At 37.1% G+C, this 22,035-nt stretch overlaps 1 protein-coding gene and 1 long non-coding RNA gene across 6 annotated transcripts in view; one reads left to right on the top strand and one right to left on the bottom strand.

Moving 5' to 3' along the window:
* Positions 1-5,055, bottom strand: part of SMARCAD1 (SNF2 related chromatin remodeling ATPase with DExD box 1) — a 69,767-nt gene extending 64,712 nt beyond the window's left edge. For 3 of the 4 annotated variants that reach the window (XR_002174630.3, XM_004318315.4, XM_019926426.3), the window contains exons 1-2: positions 4,611-4,749; positions 4,089-4,327 (exon numbers count right to left, since the gene is read on the bottom strand). Coding sequence is in view for 3 of the 4 variants with exons in the window: in XM_004318315.4 (XP_004318363.1) it covers positions 4,089-4,278 (190 nt within the window). In the remaining variant the exon portion in view is untranslated. Of the gene's footprint in view, positions 1-4,088; positions 4,328-4,610; positions 4,750-4,944 lie in introns of those variants that run through there. The other variant, XM_019926427.3, reaches the window with a different exon arrangement.
* LOC109548535 (uncharacterized) overlaps positions 4,982-22,035 on the top strand; it is a 197,810-nt gene continuing 180,756 nt past the window's right edge. For both annotated transcript variants that reach the window (XR_012332178.1, XR_004526772.2), the window contains exons 1-2: positions 4,982-5,112; positions 12,846-12,935. This is a non-coding gene — a long non-coding RNA (uncharacterized lncRNA). The remainder of the gene's footprint in view (positions 5,113-12,845; positions 12,936-22,035) is intronic.

The raw sequence follows: 22,035 nt of genomic DNA on the forward strand, positions 1-22,035 counted from the left end.
TTGCTTAGGACATTTTTTGGTAACTACCACAAGGATGACTCCAAAGTTGATTTCTCAGGTTCCCACCACTCTCTGAGCTCCAAACTCCAATGTCCAACCCTCTACTAGACCTTGCTACTGAAATATAAGAGGTAACTCAAATTCAACATGCTTTGGTGTCTTCCTCCTAATCCTACTGCCTAATTCAGTTGACAGTGCCCATCATTCAGCTGTCCAAGCAAGGAACCTGTGAGTTACCTTTAAATCTTCCACATTTAACTGATCATCAAATACCATCAAATAAATACCATATAAAACTTCCCTAAACTGCCTCCTTTGTCATCCCCACTGTCATTTCCCTACATTTAGGCTTCAATTATGGCAACATCTTCATTAATGTTTTTCCCATACTGAAATGCTCTATATTGTGTACCAAATAAAGTCCATCCTCCCTGGCACAGCATATATAGGCCCCTCCCAACCCAGCAGTTTTTGTTTCTAAATCTTTTCAGCTTCATCTATACTGCCCTACACCTCCTCTTCCCTAGATAACCTCACCTATTCCATTTACATACTACACTCCAAGGCAACATATATTTCCATCCCTAGTTCACTGAATAAGCAACGAGTCATTGCTTAGGGTCCACTCAAAGTCATCTCTCTATGACTTTTCCTGATCCTCTACAGAAAGAAGGGATAATTTAATCACTGTGAATCAGACTGTGGTTCTACACTGCTTAATATCTTCCCTTATTATGAGTTACCACATTGTGGTAACTTGAGGATTATGCTTAGCTCAACTTTTTATTCTTTACGAATAAAACATAGTAGGTTCTCTCCTCTCACACTCATTTGTCATTGCTTTATTCTCTCCAAACCTGCTATGCTCCCAGAAAAGTCAAATAAAAAAAGAGAAATAAAGTGTAATTAATAACCATTGATAATTCTGGGCACTGTGAGAGTAAAATAGACCTAGGCAGGGGGAGGTGACCACAGGTTAAGTGTATGCCCTCATATCTAAAGGTTGGATTAAGGGAGCCTGGCCTATATCAAAAGTAGTTTCAAGTATCCATGACTAAAGAATGACTGATGGCTACGGCACTGTTTCAAGACCATAAAGAGGAGGAGGAATATTTTTAAAATGTGTACAAAGGACTAATACCACCTAATCATCATCCAAAACTCCTTCTTTCAACACATATTTACTGAGGGCCTACTATACACCAGTCAGTCACTGTTCTGAGCAATGGGGATGGATAGATGAACAAGGTCTTTGCTCTTACAGATCTTATATTCTAATAAGGGAGACACGTACACATAATGCATTGTATATAGAAAAATACAGTACAGTTAAAGGGGGTAGGGGGGTGGTTGCTACTTCAGAGAGAGTGGTCAAGAAAAGACCTTCTAAAAAAGGGTAACATTTCACTAGGCCCTAATGGAACAAAGCAGAGTCACAAGCAGATATCAACAGAAAGCGTCTTGGAGGCAGATGGAAGAGCAAATGGGAAGAAGGAACGACTGAATGGGGTTTGGCATATTCAAGGAACAGTGTATCTGTGGCACAGTAACTGAAGGAGAGGGGTAGGAAATTAAATCTTAACTCATATTATGTAAAGTAATAGGATTAACTGAAAAAGAGTGATTACAGGTACTTTTAACCATATACAATTTCTGTCCTATAAGCTGACTTAGACCCTAAAACTATTTTAAATAAACAAATATAGCATCATCCCACAAAATAACAGAATAAGTTACTAATTGATGATAAAGAAAGTAAGGTCAATATTCATATCCCACTGACAATTTCCCAATGTCCATATCCAGTCTGATCTTAAATGCAACTTCAGTGTCTTGACCTCCGCACAGGCCCAATGCGCAATTCTGCATCTCCCTCCCCCATGCTAAGTTAAGCTGCGTTTGGTCTACTGCTAAATTGAGGGCAGGACCTTTGATTCTCATTTGAATTTTTAAAGGCATGACCAACGTCTTACAGTGGGTACTTCATACCTATTCTAATGTACAGAACTACCTTTTTTCCCTCAATCACTTAGACTAAAATTCTTAACATGCATTTTTATCTCACTCCTACACAACGACCTAATTGTAAAATCTTGCCCTTTCTTACTGTGATCTCTCATACCTCGTTCTTCTCTATCTGTACTGCCATCATTAAGTTTGGACTATGAGAGCTTCCTAAATGATTTCTCTCTATTTAAACTCTACCCTTTAACAATACATAGTACTCATGACTGCTAGGCTGATTGTTTTTACCAAACAAGATTCTTTCATCATTTTGCCCTTCTATTCGTGCATGGATCTACAATGTAAAGTCTCAACTTTGCCTTAGTTTTCAAGATTCTCAAAAATCCACAGGATCAATTAAAATAATCTTTTCCAAAAGCAAAGCTCTCTATTCCTAGTAGGATGAACCCTCACCATTCCTGAAAAAAACCTGACTTCCATATTTCCAAGTGTCATCAAGACTGACCATACGATTTCTAAAGACAATCTCAATTTTAAGAGTAATTTACGTATGAAAAGTCCCAATAAAGAAAGATGGAGTGAAGTCTCCTTAGGAAAAAAAGAGGAAAGCAGAAAAACACCTTCTGATTAGAAAAAGGATTTACAATTTTCACATTACTAATATTGATAAATAACTAAAACATTTCACTGAATTCCAGTTTATAGAGTGCTTTTATTTTAGAGGTGAAAAAATTGTGGATCTCAGATAATCTAAGTGACTTGTCCAATGTCCCATTTAACTAAAACGAGAAGCAGAGGCTTCCAAGGACTCAAAATCCCATGCCTACACCCTGGCCTTCCCTGCCCTCTCTAACTACACAAGAAACAGATTAAAATATTTACTGTTAAAATATTAAAGTACCTGCATGTTTAGATATTAACCACAGCACGTTATGCAAACCAAATATCTGTTCAAAGAATGCACACAGGGATGTCACTCCAGTGCTTAAATCCTCCAGTGGTTTGAAATCAGGTAAGCTCAAAACTCTTCAGATAAACAAAGCCTTTCAAAATTTGACTTCTAATTACACCAAAGTATTTTAAAATATTCCTCTAATGATAACTTGTAGGGACTCTGCCCTCACTGCTACATTTAAGTAGAAGAGTAGCAAACAAAATGGGGATATCAAAGATGAAGACATATATTACCAATTTTGAAATTTAAAAGCTGCTTGTGAAATACTGAGTTTTGCACTAAAAAAAGGTATTACTGAATTAAACATTAAAATATAACTTGGAATTAGACTGCTTGGATTTGAGCTCTGGTTCTACGAACTTGCTAACAATTTAACCTCCCTGGGGCTCATTTCTGCAAAATGTGATAATAATATCTTATAAGCTTGTTGTACAAATTAAATGAGAGGATGTGAAGCACTCACCGCTATGCCTAAAACACGGTAAAAGATCATATATATTCTAATCACTAACTGTTCGAAGAACACAGATTAAGATGGGAATGCTAATTTCTGACTCCTTCTCAAATCCTACTGTTCCATAACAATTAACTGAAGAGGTTAAAAATGGTTCATTCACAATGAAGAATACCAATTATTCATTTGCACTTTGGAGAGCTCCAGGAAGTCAGGTGGTTGGCAAAATTTGTACGTCATCTGCTCTTCATTTGCTCATAGAGGCTGTGTTCAGGCACCCTGAATAAAGTCTAACTCACAGCAGATGATCAATATTTTTTGGAGAAATACTGGAATGAATGTAAACGTCTGGCAATAACATCCTCAAAGTCTATCATAGGACTGACTCACCTAGTTCTTCCTCCCTTAGCTACCACTCTGACCTAAATTCTGATTTTAGCTTCCATCATTGGGCCATAATCTAAGAACTCCCATAAAAGCGGAACAGCTATGGAAGGATAATCAGTTGTAGGTACATGGTGCCTTTGGCAGTCCCAAAGCTGTATATAAAAGGGCATGGTGAAGGACAATGCATCAGTATGTATGACATCAAGCACAAAAATTAGAAGCTCTTCTGCCTTCTTAAAAAACAAAAAAGAAAACCCAAAAAAACAAACAAACGAAAAAACCTCTCTATCTCTTGATGCTGAATCAATTTGCAACACTGTAACTCACCTGTTTTTTCAGTTATATCTGAATCAGGGGTGCCTGCCCTGCTAACTTCCCCTTCAGCATTCTCCTCTTCAGCACTAAGAGAAATTGGTGAAGAAGGGCCAGGCAGGGAGGGTTGAGGGGTTGCTTCGGGCGCTTCCTCAATCTTATTCCTTTTCTCAAAGCGAAAACGGTCCAGGTTGAAAAGATTCATATTGGTAGAAACCACCACCTCGTGGGGATGGGAGCTTTAAATGAACTATCTGCAGGGAGAAAATAAAAAGAGAAAAAAGAGGCCATGAAATCAATATAAAATACAAAGCCACAGCAGTTCATTCCGAAGGCAATTAAGAGCCCGCAAACATGCCAGTGGCTCAGGATGACTATCATGGCAGCGCCTCATTGTTAGGCCACAACAATCAGGTGGACAGTGGTATCCTTTTAAAATTTTCCATTGCTCTTTTCACTCCCCTTCGTTTCCCACCCCCCCCACCCCGCCCCTCCTTCCTCGAACCACACGCTGACCCTCGTGCAACCTCCTCTTACCCCAGCACGCGCAGGCACGTTCCCCACGCTAACCCCCTGCGGGCGGCGCGCCCGCCCACAGTGAGAGGCTCCCTGCACTACGATGCTCCCTGCCTCGAAAAAGGACGTGCCAGGGCCCGTGCCTCGACACTGCGGGGACACAAAGGGGCCAAAGGAGGGGAGCGGCGGAGGCCGTGCTGGCGGGCACCCGCCCGGAAGTTGACGCGGCGCGATCCCAGCTGAGAGGAAGCTGATAGGATCAAGAAAACACAGGGAAGGTTCAGAAGTGGGGAGTGTTCTGCGGCACCTCTTTTAACGCTCGCTCGCTCGGTGTCACTCTTCCCTTGGTACTTACGGTCTTGCAGCCTCGGTGCCCTGTAACAAAGGTTGAAAAGCGAAAATAATTCCTGGCGTGGAGCGACGGTAGCCGGGCCGGGACCTTCTAAAACGGAACAGAGAAGCCTAATGAGCGCGTAGTGATGACGCAACACGCAGCCTAGGCTTTTCTCTTCCTCAGCGACTTGTAAGTGGAAAATGTCTAGGCGCGCGCTGTTGTCATGGTAGCCAATACCCGCCTCTTTGCCCTGGGAGCTTGCTTGCGGCCTGTTTCTTCAGGTTAGCCAGAAAGTTGTTAAATAAAACAATAATAAATAGCACAATGACAATATATAGCCTAATAATAATATTTAATATAATATATATTATAATCTATAATATTTACATAATATGTCGACAGTATAACACCATTGTTCTAAAGCCTTTACGTATAATCTCAAGAAGGCTGTTTTTATAAAATAAGGAAACTGAGGCCTGCAGATGTTAAGTAGTTAATTTGGTAAAGAGGAAAACCCAGGTATGTTGCGCTTCAAAGCGTATGAACTGCCTCCGCACTGTTGGCTGGATTGTTCCTAGAGTGGAATATGACAATTAATTCCGATATCTTAATGGAAATATTATGTTAAGAATATTTCCTCCCTTTGTTCTAACATTAAGCAGGCAATTTTCTGAGTCGTAATTTGATCCACTGGTTGGCATTTACCTTGAAGAAGAATTACTACAAGTCATTATTCTGACAAATACATTGGTCACTGTAAACTCAAATTAGCACTCTGTTTATAAATCAGTGTTTTGAATTGCAGAACACGAACCCACAATTTTATCACATGTGGGCACGCTTATAAAATTAAATGTATAGGCCCATAAAATTCAGGGTCAACGACTGAACAATTGGGATTTCCATTGTACCTATCTTTAATATCCCATGAAATGCCCTAGATTTATGCATGCATGTTAAATTATGTGATCAAAGGTTACATCAACTTATAAATAGTAAAGTATTTTTGGTGTTGAAAAATATTTGCTTTAAGATCTACTCCCTTAGCCACTTTCAAATATGCAATACAGTATGATTAACTGTAGTCACCATGCTGTACGTGTAATAGAAAAATAGGAATATTTGCTTTATATTCAGAAAGATCTAGCATTGAAAATGGATTCCATTAGCTGAATGACTTTGAGCAAATTGTATATAACATCTCTAAGTCTCACTTTCCCCATCTTTTAATTGTGGTTGATGATACTGTTGACCTCTCAGGGCAATTTTCTGCAGCAGTCCTAACTCCTTGACATTTTGTAGAGCTGGGACAAGAGTGGAAATGGAGACCCACATACCATATATCTAAATATTGAAACATTATAAATACAAGAGCTAACAAAATGTAAAATTATAATATGTTCGTTCTATCATCCTATTTTGAAAATGACCTGGAAAGCAAGGCTGAATTTAGAATTCCTATGTGTAAGAATGTGGGAGATTCAAAGAGCATTGGTTGGCACATGTATCCTGCCTTCCCTGTGTCACCTCCTCCCACTTAGTTTGATACCATTGGAGGCCTTGTGTTCGTGCATATGGACACCCACCTCAAATGTCCAAGTCTGACCCTGCCTAGGGTTGGCATATTTTTAAAAATGTATGCTGTGTTAAATTTGAATTTTAGATAAACAACGAATACTTTTTTAGTATAATTATGTCCCATGCAATACTTGGAACTTATTCATACTAAACAGTTATGTGTTGTTTGTCTGAAATTCAAATTTAACAAAGTACCCTGTATTAAATTTGGCAAACCTACTCCCACCCCACTGCTCCATCACCTCTCTGACCTAGGGGCCTTTTTGCTGGGTCTAAGGATATAGATACTAGAAGCACAATTGGCCCTCAGCAGAAAAGACCTGGGGAAAAAATCACTGTTAGCCATTTTGGAGCCTTATAAGCAGAGAATTTTGAGAGCCAGGTACTCAAAAGCATTCCCCCCTGCGTCAGGAACTGACTTTATTATTTTAACAAACCTGTATGTTTATTTTAAGGAATAAAATATTCATTAGGTATGTGACTTTTGCTGAAGTTTTTGGTTCATTCTCACTGACTATGGTCATGGCTATTTAATTATTTTTTTATGTTTATTTTTTGTTTTTTTAAAACTTTTTAAAATTTTTAATTGAAGTATTGTTGATTTATAATGTGCATTAGTTTCTGGTGTACAGCAAAGTGGTTCAGTTATACGTATGTGTGTGTGTATTTATATATATATATTCTTTTTCAGATTCTTTTCCCTTATAGGTTATTACAAAATGTGGAGTATAGTTTTCTGTGCTATGCAGTAGGTCCTTGTTGGTTATCTATTTATATGTAGCTTTATATGTATATGTGTATATATATATATATATATATATATAAAATGAAATATTACTCAGCCATAAAAAAGAATGAAATTATGCCATTTACAGCAACATGGATGGACCTAGAGATTATCATACTAAGTAAAGTAAGCCAGACAGAGAAAGACAAATATCATATGATATCACTTACATGTGGAATCTAAAAAAAAAATGATATGATACAAAAGAACTTATACATGAAACAGATCCACAGATGTAGAAAACACACTTATGGTTACCAAAGCGGAAAGATAGGGGGAGGGGTAAATTAGGAGTTTGGGATTAACGTATACACACTACTATCAAAAGCATTTTTTAAACATCAAGGCACAGGTTCTGAGTGAACATCTCCCTCACAGATTCCTTGCCCTTTGGGACTGGATGTAGCTGAAAAAGAGCCAAATTGAGCCCTGTAAAGCACTAGGTCCAGTCTAGGAAGCATTCTCTCCCAGTTCTAAGTGTGGGGTGGTTCTGCAGCATTCATTGACCTGGGAGAATTACAATGATGATCCAAGATTGGGAGTTTGATTGATGATGGATCAAAAGATTAAGAGAGTATATAACAAAGTAACACAGACTGCCATAACGAAGTACCACAGAAAGGGTTGCTTGCACAGCAGAAGTTTATTTCCTTACAGCTCTGAAGGCTAGAAGTCCAGTTTCAAGGTGTTGGCAGTGTTGGTTTCTTCTGAAGATCATGAGGGAAGGATCTGCTCTAAGCCTCTCACTTTGGCTTATAGATGGCTGTCTTCTCCCCAACTTTACATAGTCTTCCGTCTGTACTTGTCTGTGTACAAGTTTCCTTTTTTAAGAAGGACACATCCTATTGGATTAGGGCCCACTTAATGACCATACTTTAACTTAATTACCTTTAGATAGGTTTAAAGAGCCTATCTCCAAGTGTAGTCACATTATGAGATACTGGGGGTTAGAATTTCAACATATGAATTTGGTGTGGGGGGAGGGGGATGGAGACACAATGTATCTCGTAACAGGCAGAAGAGAGTGGAAGGACTCTCTATTTGGACCTGAAATCTTCTAGAATGATAGCAGGAGTTGGGGCTGAAAACCAGTCCTCTGATTTTTCTTCCTTCTGACCCTAAATATGGTCATTCTCCAAAGTTCAGTCCTTGGTCCTCTGCCTGTCTCACTCTGCTCTTTCCCAGAGTGGTCTGATTATGGTGGTGACTAATTTGTCAAATCTTACTCAAATATAGACTTAAAAGAAGTTAATCTTACTGTTTATAAATTATAACTCCGTAAACATAACAATTTAAAAAAAGTGACTGTAAACATTTAATTATTGATATGGAAGAAAAATTTGAAAACCACCTTCTCTCCTAGAATGCATAGGGAAAAAAACAAAGACATGAAATCAATAAGATTTAAAGAAATGATAAATACAGGAGTCAGAAGACTGAGAAACAACCTTTGATTAATTAATATAATCAAAGAAAATGTCCAGAATAAATAACAAAAACTATAATAGAAAATGTTCAGGAGTTTTCATTAGTCTGCAAGTGAAAGAGTGCATTGGGTTCAAGACAGCAGCAATTAAAAGAGACTATCTACTAAAAATATCCTAAAGAATTCTTTTTTAATTTCAAGAATTAAAAACAACGTCTTGCAAGCATTTTTTTTTCCACCATAAACCCCCCTACAGCCTACAAAGGGACAAAAAAAATCAGTCAAAAACTTGTTCGTTAAACTAAATGCCTGAAGGTAATTATGCAATATCTACAAAGATTTGAGGGAAAAGACTGGGACTCAGTAATTTTCTAGATCTCATATATATTATTAATTTATGCAAGAAAAAAATTTCAAATTTTATTTCTTGGGAATACATCTTCCTTAAAATGTTCCTAAAGACATAAATCCAGCTGACAGGGTAAAAAAATGAAGGTTTCAAGAATGGACAATTCATGGTGTAAAAGTATTCTGTTAAGACTAAAGATAGTTAGGACTTAATAATTATAAATATGGTGTACTAGTCCACTTTTTGTTGCATAACCACTACAAAATTTTAGTTGCATAAAACAATAAGCTTGATTGGCTAATGTGGCTCAACTTCAGGCTACAATAACTGTTTGCACATAGTACATACTCAGTAAATACTTGTTGAGTGAGTTAAAGATATTAATAACTAGACCAAATGTCTAAGCATACAGATAACGAGAAATAAATTTTAAAATAAGCTGAGTATCTTCAAAATGATACATGCTATGGAAGAACAACATGAACCAGAGTTTACAAATCTCAGGAAAGAGGTGACATACCTCAAGAAAGGAAGAGAAGTAAAAGAAAAAAAAATTAGAAAGGTAGATTAAACTGGTTGTATCACGTAGATAAACAACATAACAGATAATGCCTTAAGAGAAATAGAGGGTGAAAAGGATTAAAAGAATTAAAACTAAAAATATAAAGGCAAAGATATTTCAAGAGAAAATAATAAATATTGAAGATAAACAAAGAAGATCCAACATAATTATAATTGAAGTCACTACAGAAGGAAGCCAAAGCAAAGGTGTGGAAGAAATAACTCAAAACTATAATTCAAAAAACATTTCCTGAAAATTACAAGGATTTGAAACTATGTATTGAAAGAGTACATCATTTACCTAAGAATATCAACCCGATGGCCAACACCAAGACATATTCTAGTAAAATTTAGACTTTAAAGAAAAATTTTAAATATTCCTTGAACATTTAGACAGAAGTAAGCAAGTGACCTATAAGGGAAAGAAAATTATATTATAGACACACTTTTAACAGCAAGTCTTCATGCCAGAAGAAAATGGAGTATTGTATTTAGGATGCTCATGGAAATAAAATGTGACCCAAGAATTTTATATTCAGCAAAAGTGCCTTTCAAATATAAAGACACAGGTAAGCTATCAACGTCATGCCAGAACTCTGTGGATATTGCTCTCTTGAGCACTCCTGAAGAATCTATTAGAAAATGAGCTTCATAAAACCAAACTGTCAATAGAGACAATGAAGTGAGGACAGATATCAAGCACTAACTACATGGTTATTTATAGAACAAAGACAATATGAAGTTTCAAAGGCAAAGAGTATAGTATTTAATGGCTGTATGATCTGTCAATGCATACCTCTTAAAATGGGGAGAGAATGGTAGGAACATATGAAAAAAATACTTTCTTAGCTTTTTAGTAATTGTATTGCAGTAAGTGTATTAGTATTAGACTGTTATGTGTATATTATTGGGTAAAGCAAATGAATAACTCTATCATTTCCTATTTCTTGGAGAACCAGAATCCTCAAGTAGAAGAAAGGAGCTAAATGTGTTAGAGGTTAGAGTGCAAATCCTAGAGTGCAGAGTGGTCCTTTATTTGAACTGAAAATATCTGTAGGAACTTATGAGGTTTGATACACACTATATATATATAAATCCATTGTATGTGGGTTTCCTATTTGTGTTCATTGGAAAGGCCTAGGAACTGATTAGGCTAATACATATCCCTACCTCCAAGACTGTGGTCTTGAAATATCATTTACCACTAAAGGAAACCAGGACTTTTTGGAAAAGGGACAGATTCCAGTCTGGGAGAGGAAATGTACAGAATGAGCCTGGAATGTATGTCTTCATATACCAAAAAGCAAGGAAATTATCAAAGACCACTAACATCATGTCAAAAAGATTCAAGAGTCAACTTGAAGAGGCTCCTACTACAGGCCAAAGATGGTGCAATTTGAACTTCAATAAGATATAAAAATTGCAATTATTTGAAAGCCATTAAATATGTTTAAATCTATGAGTTTTTTCTGATATTAAAAAATACTGGTTATCTTTAGAGAATGAAAGGAGACAATTATCATGAAAACTAAAAAATATGGGAAAAGAATCATGCTTTTATCCTGCCTTTTCTCTATAAAGGTCTCTACTAAGTAATCAAATAATGATTGAAGGAAAGTGTCTCTTTATAAAAGTATTCGAACTAGTAAATGAGAAAGAAATGATAAAATTGAATCACTGCGTAAGCCTGGCCGAAATTTCCGACCTACAAAATCATAAGATATAATAAAATGGCTAACCACTAAATCTGAGGGTGGATTTGTTATGCAGTAATAGATAACTGGAACATATCCAAGCATTTTCCTACATTTTTGTCTCAAATGTACTGATTCTCTCAGTTAGAACTAAAAGATTCCTTATTTTCCCTTCTTAAAATGCCAAGATTCAGAAACTGTCTAGAAATCATAGGCTCATTTCTTATTCATCTCAAGTTTGGAGTAGCTGAGTCCAAAAGTCAACACTTGATAGATTTTGTTTACGTGTTGTCACATTTTTCTCTCTGCGTTCTTTGCCAGAAGAATTATTTCCCACAGTAGTATATAATTCTTCTTTCTCAGTAATGTAAATGAGATTAAAGGCACCTCTTCTTTAGAAATATATACTTAGTCATAGAAAGGCATTATCATTTCTAATTTGTATTAAAATGCTTTTTTTTTGGGGGGGAGGGATAAAATACGGATCTTATTTGGTTTCATCTTAACTGCATTCGTTCTATCTACATTTTATTGCCCACTCATTGCTCCATGTCAGTTCAATTCTATTCTATTTGAACTTGAGATATACACGCAATATAATGCTAGGCACTTTCACTCAAAAACATTTTCCGATCTTGTCACCAGCTAAATTCTCTTCTTATGGATTTCAAGTTTCCTGTAATGAATTAGGGATTTTAAACTCCTATTTTTTTTTTACAACTTTATTGGAGTATAATTGCTTTACAATGGTGTGCTAGTTTCTGCTTTATAACAAAGTGAATCAGTTATACATATACATATGTTCCCATATCTCCTCCCTCTTGCGTCTCCCTCCTTTCCACCCTCCCTATCCCACCCCTCCAGGTGGTCACAAAGCACCGAGCTGATCTCCCTGTGCTATGCGGCTGCTTCCCACTAAAATGCTTTTTATGATTCAACATGGTAGTTAAGATAAAGTTCCTAGAATACAGACCATAAAATAAAATTTTGTCAGCAGGACTACTCAAATGTGGTGACTAAGATGTCGGAAATAAATTATCGCTTCAGGGGTCCCTGTGGGAATAGAATTTACCTTTTATATTGTTTTGTCTTTTTGTTGTTGTTGTTTACTTTGGTCGTGCTGTGTGGCATGCAGGATCTTAGTTCCCGACCAGGGATAGAATCTGTGCCCCCTGCAGTGGAAGCGAAGAGTCTTAACCACTGGACCACCAGGGAAGTCCCAGTATTCACCTTTTAAATTAAAATAAATATTTTTGTAGGGCTGCTGTGATGGTTAATCTTATGTGTCAGTTTGACTGGGCTAAAGATGCTCAGATAGCTGGTAAAACATTATTTCTGGGTGTGTCTGTGAGGGTCTTTCTGGAAGAAATTAGCATTTGAATTGGTAGACTGAGTAATGAAGATTGCCCTCGGCAATCATCCAATCCATTGAAGGTCTGCACCGAACAAAATGGTGGAAGAAAGGCCAATTCACTGTCTGCTTGAACTAGGACGTCCATCCTTTCTTTCTTTCTCACCTGTTCTTAGGCCTTCAGACTTGGGTCTTGGACTGGAACCACACCACCGGCTTTCCTGGACTTCCAGCTTGCAGAGGGACTTCTCAGCCTCCAAAATTGAGTGAGTCAATCTCTCATAGTAAATCTCTTCCTGTATACTTATATGTATATCCTATCGTTTCTGTTTCTTCATAGAACTCTGACTAATACAGCTGCCAAAATCCTGTTAATTACTTGTTAGTTTTGAAATGGGCTCAGTGAAAATGTTTGCTACAATCTTCAAATTTCTTCATTAAATAGGAGGAAAGGCTTTGTTGGAATTTTTTTTTCTTTATATTTACCAAAATAAAACTATGAAGCAATTTGAGGAAGGAGCAACCCTTCCAAATTTGAATTGAATTGAATAAGAAGCCAAACAGGGCTTCCCTGGTGGCGCAGTGGTTGAGAGTCCGCCTGCCGATGCAGGGGATGCGGGTTTGTGCCCCGGTCCCAGAGGATCCCGCATGCCGCGGAGCGGCTAGGCCCGTGAGCCGTGGCCGCTGGGCCTGCGCGTCCGAAGCCTGCTGCTCCGCGGCGGGAGAGGCCACGGCAGTGAGAGGCCCGCGTACCAAAAAGAAAAAAAAAAAAAAAAAGAAACCAAACAAAATAATAAACAGCAACAGCGATTAAAAATGGGATTTGCAAACCTGATATCTTAAAAACGTAAACCACACCTGGTTAGTAATGGAAACTTGTGTAAATTAACCTCCCACATGCAAATATGAAACGGAAAAGACAAGATGCCAAGTCATAAAACTAAATATATTTTTCTTCCTTGGTAACAGGAAAATAAGACAAATCTTACCACTTTGTAAGCAAATACTTCTTTTCCTAGATTAATCATTCTTAATTTGGGGAGGTGAAGGGGATGGTAATGAACCTCTTTTGAGAATCTGAGTTTTAAAAAACTATGGAATGCCTTCCAGAAAGCTGCATATGCACATGATGGATTGTACATAATTTCAGGAGGTTCATGGACACCCTAGTACTCTGTGGTCTTCACATTAGGAAATTCTGTCAAAGAGGTCCTCAATCCTAATAACTCTGGAGGAATCCATGGTGATACCATCCCTGTATGTGCCTTTTAGAACATAAAACCTCTAGTAACTGCCATTACCAATTTAGGGGATTAAAAATATTGAGCATTTTCACCTTTTTGATAATTACCTGCTATATTTTGTTAACTATCGTAATTGTTTTTCTGGAAAAAGGTAGGATTTAAATTCTAAATAAAGTACATAATGCTTGCTTTTCAGTAACTTCCCATTAAGGAGCAAAGCTCATGTTGTAACTTTTCCTTACTTGATTATTTTCATCCTAATTTCTTCCTCTTCTTTTTTCTACTTATGCATGTCTTACAACTGTCAGGATACTCTCAACTGGAAATTGAGTTCACACACACATACACACAAGAGCTTACTTTTTCTGCCAGTGTCCTTGCAATTCAATTTCTTCGCAACACTCTATAACTGTTTTGTTGTTGTCCATACCCACAGTGTCAGGATGGTGCTTGATACTTTGAATCATTCAACTCACACATCCAAGTCCAAATTTTACCATATTTGTACTTGCAGCATCTCATTTTTGTTGTAGTCATTCTTACCTTGAAATTATCCTTTTATATTTGCCACTCTGCAGATGTCATGTCTCACAGTGTATCTAAGTCATTACCAGATCATTGTAATCAATCCTGTACATATATTTTTTTCTGCTTGAATTGGTCTTTACAAAGAGATTCCAAAAAAAAAAAAAAAGTTCTTTCCTTCAGCCATTTCAAATTCAATAAACATTAAACATAATTCAAAATTCTTCTTACTGCCACATCTACTTGGACTTAGTCAAAACATAGTTCTGGGAATAGATTACATGTTAATGTTTTACATTTTTGGGCAGTGTATGTTGTCTGTGGACTGTTCCTACTTAGGTATTTGATAATATTATAAATGCCTTACATCATATATGTCTGTATTCTTGAAAGTAGAAACTTTACTGAACCAAAAACATGGGCTTCAATAAATAGTCATGGATGATAGATTTATAGTCAGATATAATGGGGAAGATGAACTCTTCATAAGAAAGTAATAAAAATTACAAAGTCATTGTGAAATTAAAGACACCTGGGTTCAAATCCCATCTCTTTTGTTTACTAGCGGTGTGATATTCTCTCAATTTCCTTATCTGTTATATAGAGAAAATAGTACCCACACCAGAGGATTTCTGTGGATTAAATTTGAAATAATCCATGCTTAGGGCAGGAGCTGGCCAATAGTTAATACCAAGTAAATATTTATTATTTTTAGAGTGGAATTCATCTTACCTAATGGCTTAGGCTTCCAGTAAGCAAATTATGTGAAAGATAACTTTTAATTAAAATTATCCTTATAAATTCTATAAATTAGTCATAAATTATAGTGTACATAGATTTGTATATACTACATAACTCCCAGTAATTAATTAATCATTATTGTGTGCCTACTCTGTACCAAAGGACTATGAGAGGTGCTAGGAAATATGAGAATGAACAAGACTGATGTGATTCTTATATTTTTTCAGATAGCTTAAAGTCTGTCAGTGAGATAATTAACCATGAATTACAAAGTAGTATAGTATATGCTATGATAGTGAAAGTAAAGTATACAGTGCTAGAGGGGCTCTTATGATTTGTTGGAGAAAGCTAGGGAGAAGGTGACAGCTGAGTCCTGAAGGATGAGTACAAAAAACCAGTAAAGGAGATAAAGTGGTGACAAGGAGGGGAAAGGCTGAAGTCCTTTAGAGATCATATAAAGGAGTATGTACTTAATCCCCAGGGCAGAAGAAAGGATCAAAGGTTTTTAAGCAGTTGCAGTTAAGAAAGTTGACTCTGGTGTTTATAAACATTGAGCTGGAGTGCAGCAAGAATGAAGGCCTATCTTTACAAAAGAATGACCGCTAATAAATGTAGAGGAACGATAAAATTGTTAAACCACTACTTTGCAGACTTAAAATAATAATGTAGGCAAGAATCATTAATGGATAATGGCAAAATGAATGGGTGAAAGGTTGGTGAGGAATAGGATAGTCACAAGGTATTCAAGTTTTCATCCCACAGGTGATTTGCTAATTACAAAGGGAAGTTTGTATCCTTACAATGCAGAGATCTGGTGAACTTGACATTATGTGCCTCTTGACATAATGCAGTAAGTTGTAATGGGCTGCTGAATTGTGTCTCCCAAAAATTCATACGTTGACATCCTAACCGCTGGTATCTCAGAATGTTACTATATTTGGAGATAGGGATTTTAAAGATGTAATTAAGATAAAATGAAGTCATATGGGTGGACCCTAGACCAAGGAAGTGATGGGGTGGAGGTGGAGAAAACAGGATGGATTTTGAAACAAAATTATAAAATATAATTGGCAGGATTTGTTGATAGTTGGAGATGTAGTGGGCATTGGTGGTGGCAGGGGGAGGAGAATTCTGGGATAAACAATGACATTGATGTTGGTTCCCCTGAGATAGGGAACAAAGGAGGAGGAACTAGTTTGGGGGAAATGATGACATCAACTTTGGATAATGACAGCCATCGATCAGGATTTCTGGACCCACAAAGCTGTCATGATAACCACATCATGGTATAGACCTGCTTGAAAGGCCACTCATTTTTCCCTAGATGACATTTTAATGTAGTTCATAATTAATTATAAAATCAAGAACTATGCCAGGCACTTAAAATTACATTATACTTAACAATCATCACATAGTCCAATTAAATAATTATTTGGCGTATTTTTTCTTTGAGCCTTAGTTCCTCACTGTAAAACAGGGATAATACTTAGTCATGTTATAACAAATGTGAGGAAGCAGAAATTGTGTTGTATCCCAGGTGCCTACTATAATGGTCATGTTTATAATAAATGCTTAACAAATATATGTCAAATTGAACACAAATCTGAAATTTCCCAATGTTCACTCCTCATTCTACCAGTAGACAAGCTTGTGCTATGACCAGTTACAATAAAGTTACTGATTTTTTCAGGCTGTAAGTAAGAATTCAGGATAAAAATTGTGGAACATATTAAGATATATCAATTAATGTAATCTTGATTACATTCATGAAGATGTTATTTTTGCATCTTATAAATGAAGAATTTGGGAAAGATGAAATGGAAGTGACCTAGACCGTCTTTGCTGGTAGGAGGCAGAAGTAAGACTGGAAAACAGACATGGGCTGTTTTCTACTGCCCCACAGGTGCCGTAGAAAATGCTAAGTTAAAAATCTGAGCAAGAATAAATGAAACAACTGTGAATTTTATGTGATCCTAGACATTGCCCCAGCTCATGTACAATGACACTCTACCCAGGTTTCATGTTTCACTTTTAATTTTAGGTTTGTGCCTTTTCTGAGCAGAGAAATTCATGAGGGGTGAGATGGATGCTGTGTGTACACACCTGTATAGACACACACCACCTTTCACTGGTGATTAGAAGTAATAAACGTTTAAATTTATGTTCTAAGACAAATTTAAACTTAAGTCCTTATAGAGGGAAAGATAGGTTAGTAATCCATCACAACTCTAACTCAAAATCAGTTTAATTTGTTGTCAGTTACCACCATTTTAAAGGTATTTAAGGGTAACTCTCTAGATAGATACATAATCTTAAAACACGTATAAAAAGATCAGAAATCTAATGTGATAAAATACAGCATAGATAAAATATTTTATACGTTTTATAAGTTCAGAGTTTGGCTCCATTTGAAATTTGTATAGCACACCTGGTTTCTCCTCTTAATATCAATATAAGATACTTCTGAGACTGATTGGAAAAGCATTTTTGAGTTAGTGTACTAGGAAGGATTACTTTATTTTTATGATTTGTGAATGACTTGCACTATATAAGAATCAATAGCAAAGTTGTCTTTGAATGACAGAATTGACCCGTCACTTTTCTCTTTAGGCAAATTAGATAGAATAACTTAAGGAATTCCTAGAAGTGCCTCTGTTCAGAAATCTAATTGTCTTACCTATAATGCCCACCGTTCAGGTTTTATTTGTGCTAAGCATTGGCCTGGTTTAAGATGGTGCTTAAAAAAAGTAAGTACCCCTAGAAAGGAAATTAAATCTCAGGTAAATGCGTTATTGTGTTTGTCATTCATTCATGTTCACTCTCTTATTCCTGTATCATTTTTTAGAATGCATGTTTATTGAGGTATAATTTACATACAGTGAAATCCACTCCTTTTAGGTGTATTGTTTGATGAGTTTTGACAAATATATGTGGTCATATATCCACCGCCACCACTAAGATATACATTTTCATCACCCCCAGAAGCTCCCTCTTGTCCTCCTGTTATCAGTCTTCACCCTCCTTCCCCAGGCCCTGCCAGCCACTGACTTAATTTCTCTCTCAATAATTTTATGTTTTATAAGCTACTTAACAATACCTGGTGCTAGGGATACAGAGGCAGTAAGATCTAGTCCCTGCAGCAAAAGGTCTTGTCAAGTGGTGGAGACAGGCTTGTCAACAGAATATTACCACAGGGTGAATGTATTACAAATATGCCAATGACATAGTTTGGTGGCACAGAAGACATACAGCTAACTTTGTGGATACTGGAAAATGCTACATTAAGGAGATGATAACTGAGTTGGGTCCTGAAAGGATGAGTTGGAATAGGGCAAACAAAGAAGATGGGATAAGACTTCATGACTGGAAGCAATAGCTGCACATAGGCACTAAATTATGCACATTTCTGTGTCTTCTGAAAAGGGGATGAAGGTAAGTGCGGCTGACAAAGATCTGTTCAAGGTGTGCGTAAGGGTCAACATTCTAATCCTCCTGCTTTTGTACCCCAGCTTCAGGCATCCCTTTCCAGGATGCCTGAGTTAATGAAATAATCTATCATTAACACTTTGTCAGTGGTTGTTTCTGCCATATGTTGTTAAAGTTTAAATTTGACTTTAAATTACATAGTGAAAGCCTTGAGTTTGAATCATCAGCAAACCAGTAAGGAGGTTAACTGAATTTGCAGTGTTTGATTTTGAGACAGTTTTTGTATTGGAGAACATTTCTTGCTGTTACAAAAATCATACCTGAAGACCACTTTTATGTAACAACAAGAAGTCTTAACTTGGTGTCAATTTATTCTTCCTGTCTTCCTTTCCCCCACTTATTTCCTGTTTTAGTTAGGAATGCTTTTGCTGTAAGAAGCAGAGAAACTAACATGGCTTCAATCATAAGGCCATTTATTGTTTTCCTTACAAGAAGTCTGCTAGTTGTTGGTCTCAGAAGTGGTCAAAATATCATCAAGGACCCAGATTTTCCTAACTTCTTCTCCAACATTCTTAGGATTTCATCCACATATTATCGTCTTATGGTTGGTTGTCAGAGGGCTACACAATTCCAAACACCACATCCACATTTACAGCAAGAAGAGAAGGGGCAGTGCAGTGAGCTCTCTTTTTTCACTTACCTCCTTATTAGAAAGCCACTCAGAAGATTGCCCTGATCAGTTGATTGAACAGAACTGGGTCACATGTCTACCCTTAGATCAAAGGGAGGCCTGGAAAATGAGAATCTGCTTTTCCTAGCTCTGTAGTAGAAAGTGACAAAGAAAAAGGGGGTGGGGGGACTAGAAATGCTTTTATATTGCCAATCAACAGTATTTGCCACGCATCCCAACAGTCTTTTGATTCCTATTTAGTATAGGAAATTACTACCCTTAAATTCAAGAATTTTGGGTGTTCTGTCTGCAATATCTCTTCTGCTCCCATACCTACCTATCAAAATCATTAGATTCTTCAACACCGTTTCAGATGCCACACTTATTAGCCTCAGTTGGATAATATCCCTCACATCTTTAATTCCTCCTGTTTTATTTATTTATTTAAAATTATTTATTTATTTATTTGGCTGCGCTGGGTCTTAGTTGCAGCACGTGGGATCCAGTTCCCTGAGCAGGGATCAAACCGCGGCCCCCTGCATTGGGAGCACGGAGTCTTACCCACTGGACCCCCAGGGAAGTCCCTCCTCCTCCTACTTTAACCCCAAAACCTGGTCTGCCAGTCTCCAATCCATTCTCCAGAAGTATCACATCAGCTTTACACACTTATGTGGCTCTCCATTGCTACAGGAAATGGTACAACATCTTTAACATGGTTCATAAGATTCTGTGTTCTGGTCCTTGACCTTTGAGTTCCTCTCCAGTCTCATCTTCAGCCAAGACCCTCCTGTCCTCACTGCAGTCATCCTGAACTTTCAGTTCCTCCTATGCACCGTTCTCCCTCTCCGTTCCTAGCCTTTACACAAACTGTTCTCTTGCCCTAAAAAACTGTTCCTTGCATTCTGGTGATGTCTCGACCCACGTCATTTAGCTGACTGACTTTCATGCCCTCCCTCAATCATTCTTGGTGTTCTTAGATCATACAGTGATTCCCCATCAGATGTCATTATCACACTGTATTATAATTGCTTATATAATTCTCTGTCACTGCTCATAGATTCTAAGCTGCATGTCAGAGCCTGTTGCAGTGTTCTTCGAAATAGATGCTCTATAAATATTTTGGGAACAAAGGAATGAATGACTTGAGCTCAGACTGAAACTCACCAAGTTTAATTGGATTAAATGACAAATAGTTAAGAAATACATAAATGTACTTTTAACAATTTGATATACAAACACTTTTAATATTGCACTTAGGGTTGAGTTCTGGGATTAAATTATAGGGGGAATATAGGTATCAAAATGTAATTGGTTAAATGTGAGCTTTTAGTGAAAATTCTGGGAAAGGTGTGTTAACAGCATAATCCCAAATCTATTTTTGCCATATTCAGCCTACATAAGTGAAACTATTTAAGTGTACTTATTTACTTGATGAAGGATTTCAGAAGTGAAGGGAAAAAATCATTATTCCAGCAATGATTTGTCATTACAGGTCTGAACTGCCAGAGGCACCAAGCCACCCAAAATCTATATAGCGTGAGTCACAAACCAAACAGGTCTTACTGTGTCTGAATTCCAGTTCCTAATCATGCAGTTAACTGTGAATGTGACAACATTTTGAGATAAAAGAACTGATTCTGCAAGGGACATTTCATCTCACTCATTTCTGCAACTTAGGAAGGAGAGTCATAGAATATAAGGGTACGTTAAAATAACAAAATAATTCGCAATTAATATGTATTCATATTTAAAGAAGCTCTAAGCAATAAAAAATTTAGAATCATTTTAAAATTTATTTTATTTATTTATTTTTGGGTGCGTTGGGTCTTCATTGCTGTGCACAGGCTTTCTCTAGTTGTGGCGAGCAGGGACTACTCTTCGTTGCAGCATGTGGGATTCTCATTGCGGTGGCTTCTCTTGTTTTGGAGCATGAGCTCTAGGTGCACAGGCTTCAATAGTTGTGGCACGCAGGCTCAGTAGTTGTGGCTTGGGGGCTCTAGAGCGCAGGCTCAGTAGTTGTGGCGCACAGGCTTAGTTGCTCCATGGCATGTGGGATCTTCCCCGACCAGGGCTCAAACCCGTGTCCCCTCCATTGGCAAGCGGATTCTTAACTGCTGTGCCACCAGGGAAGTCCCTAGGATCATTTTTAAAACAATTTTCTCCTCAAAGCATTTTATATGCCCTATAAGATAAGGAGCAACTGGGCCTATGGATGGATTCTGTTGTGGTGCATGATAGGTGCACAAATATTTGACTGGATTGATTGGTTCAAATGGGTATAAGGAAATCTAGTTTCTAATCCCAGCTTGGGCTGCATGAAAGTAGATAAATCACTTAACACTAGACTAATCGATATGTAAATTGTGTGGTATATTAGAAAGTGATCATTGCTTTTGGAAAGAAAAGGGTAAAGCAAGATTGAGGAGATCAGGAGGAGGGGTGGGTGTTTAGGTGAGCGCATATATTTGGCATATATGAGCCCTCAGTAAAGTACTGTCTACCATTATTATGACTTTGGTTCTTATCTGAAAATGAAAACATTAAGTTGAGTGATTCCTAGTGCTTGAAAAAATATTTGTGTTCCATTTCAGGATTTTGTGGCTAACGGGCTCTGTTGCAGACTTCTAAGTTTTGTAAAGTTATTGTACTTCTATTTGTTGCTTAAGAATTTTTTGTGTTTGTCTTCCTTGTGATTTCTATAAAACAGTATGGCTTTAATAATGTAGGGATTATTTTTAAAATACACTGATTTGTTTAAAA

Source organism: Tursiops truncatus, chromosome 5 (assembly GCF_011762595.2).
Source record: "Tursiops truncatus isolate mTurTru1 chromosome 5, mTurTru1.mat.Y, whole genome shotgun sequence".
Lineage (NCBI taxonomy): Eukaryota > Metazoa > Chordata > Mammalia > Artiodactyla > Delphinidae > Tursiops > Tursiops truncatus.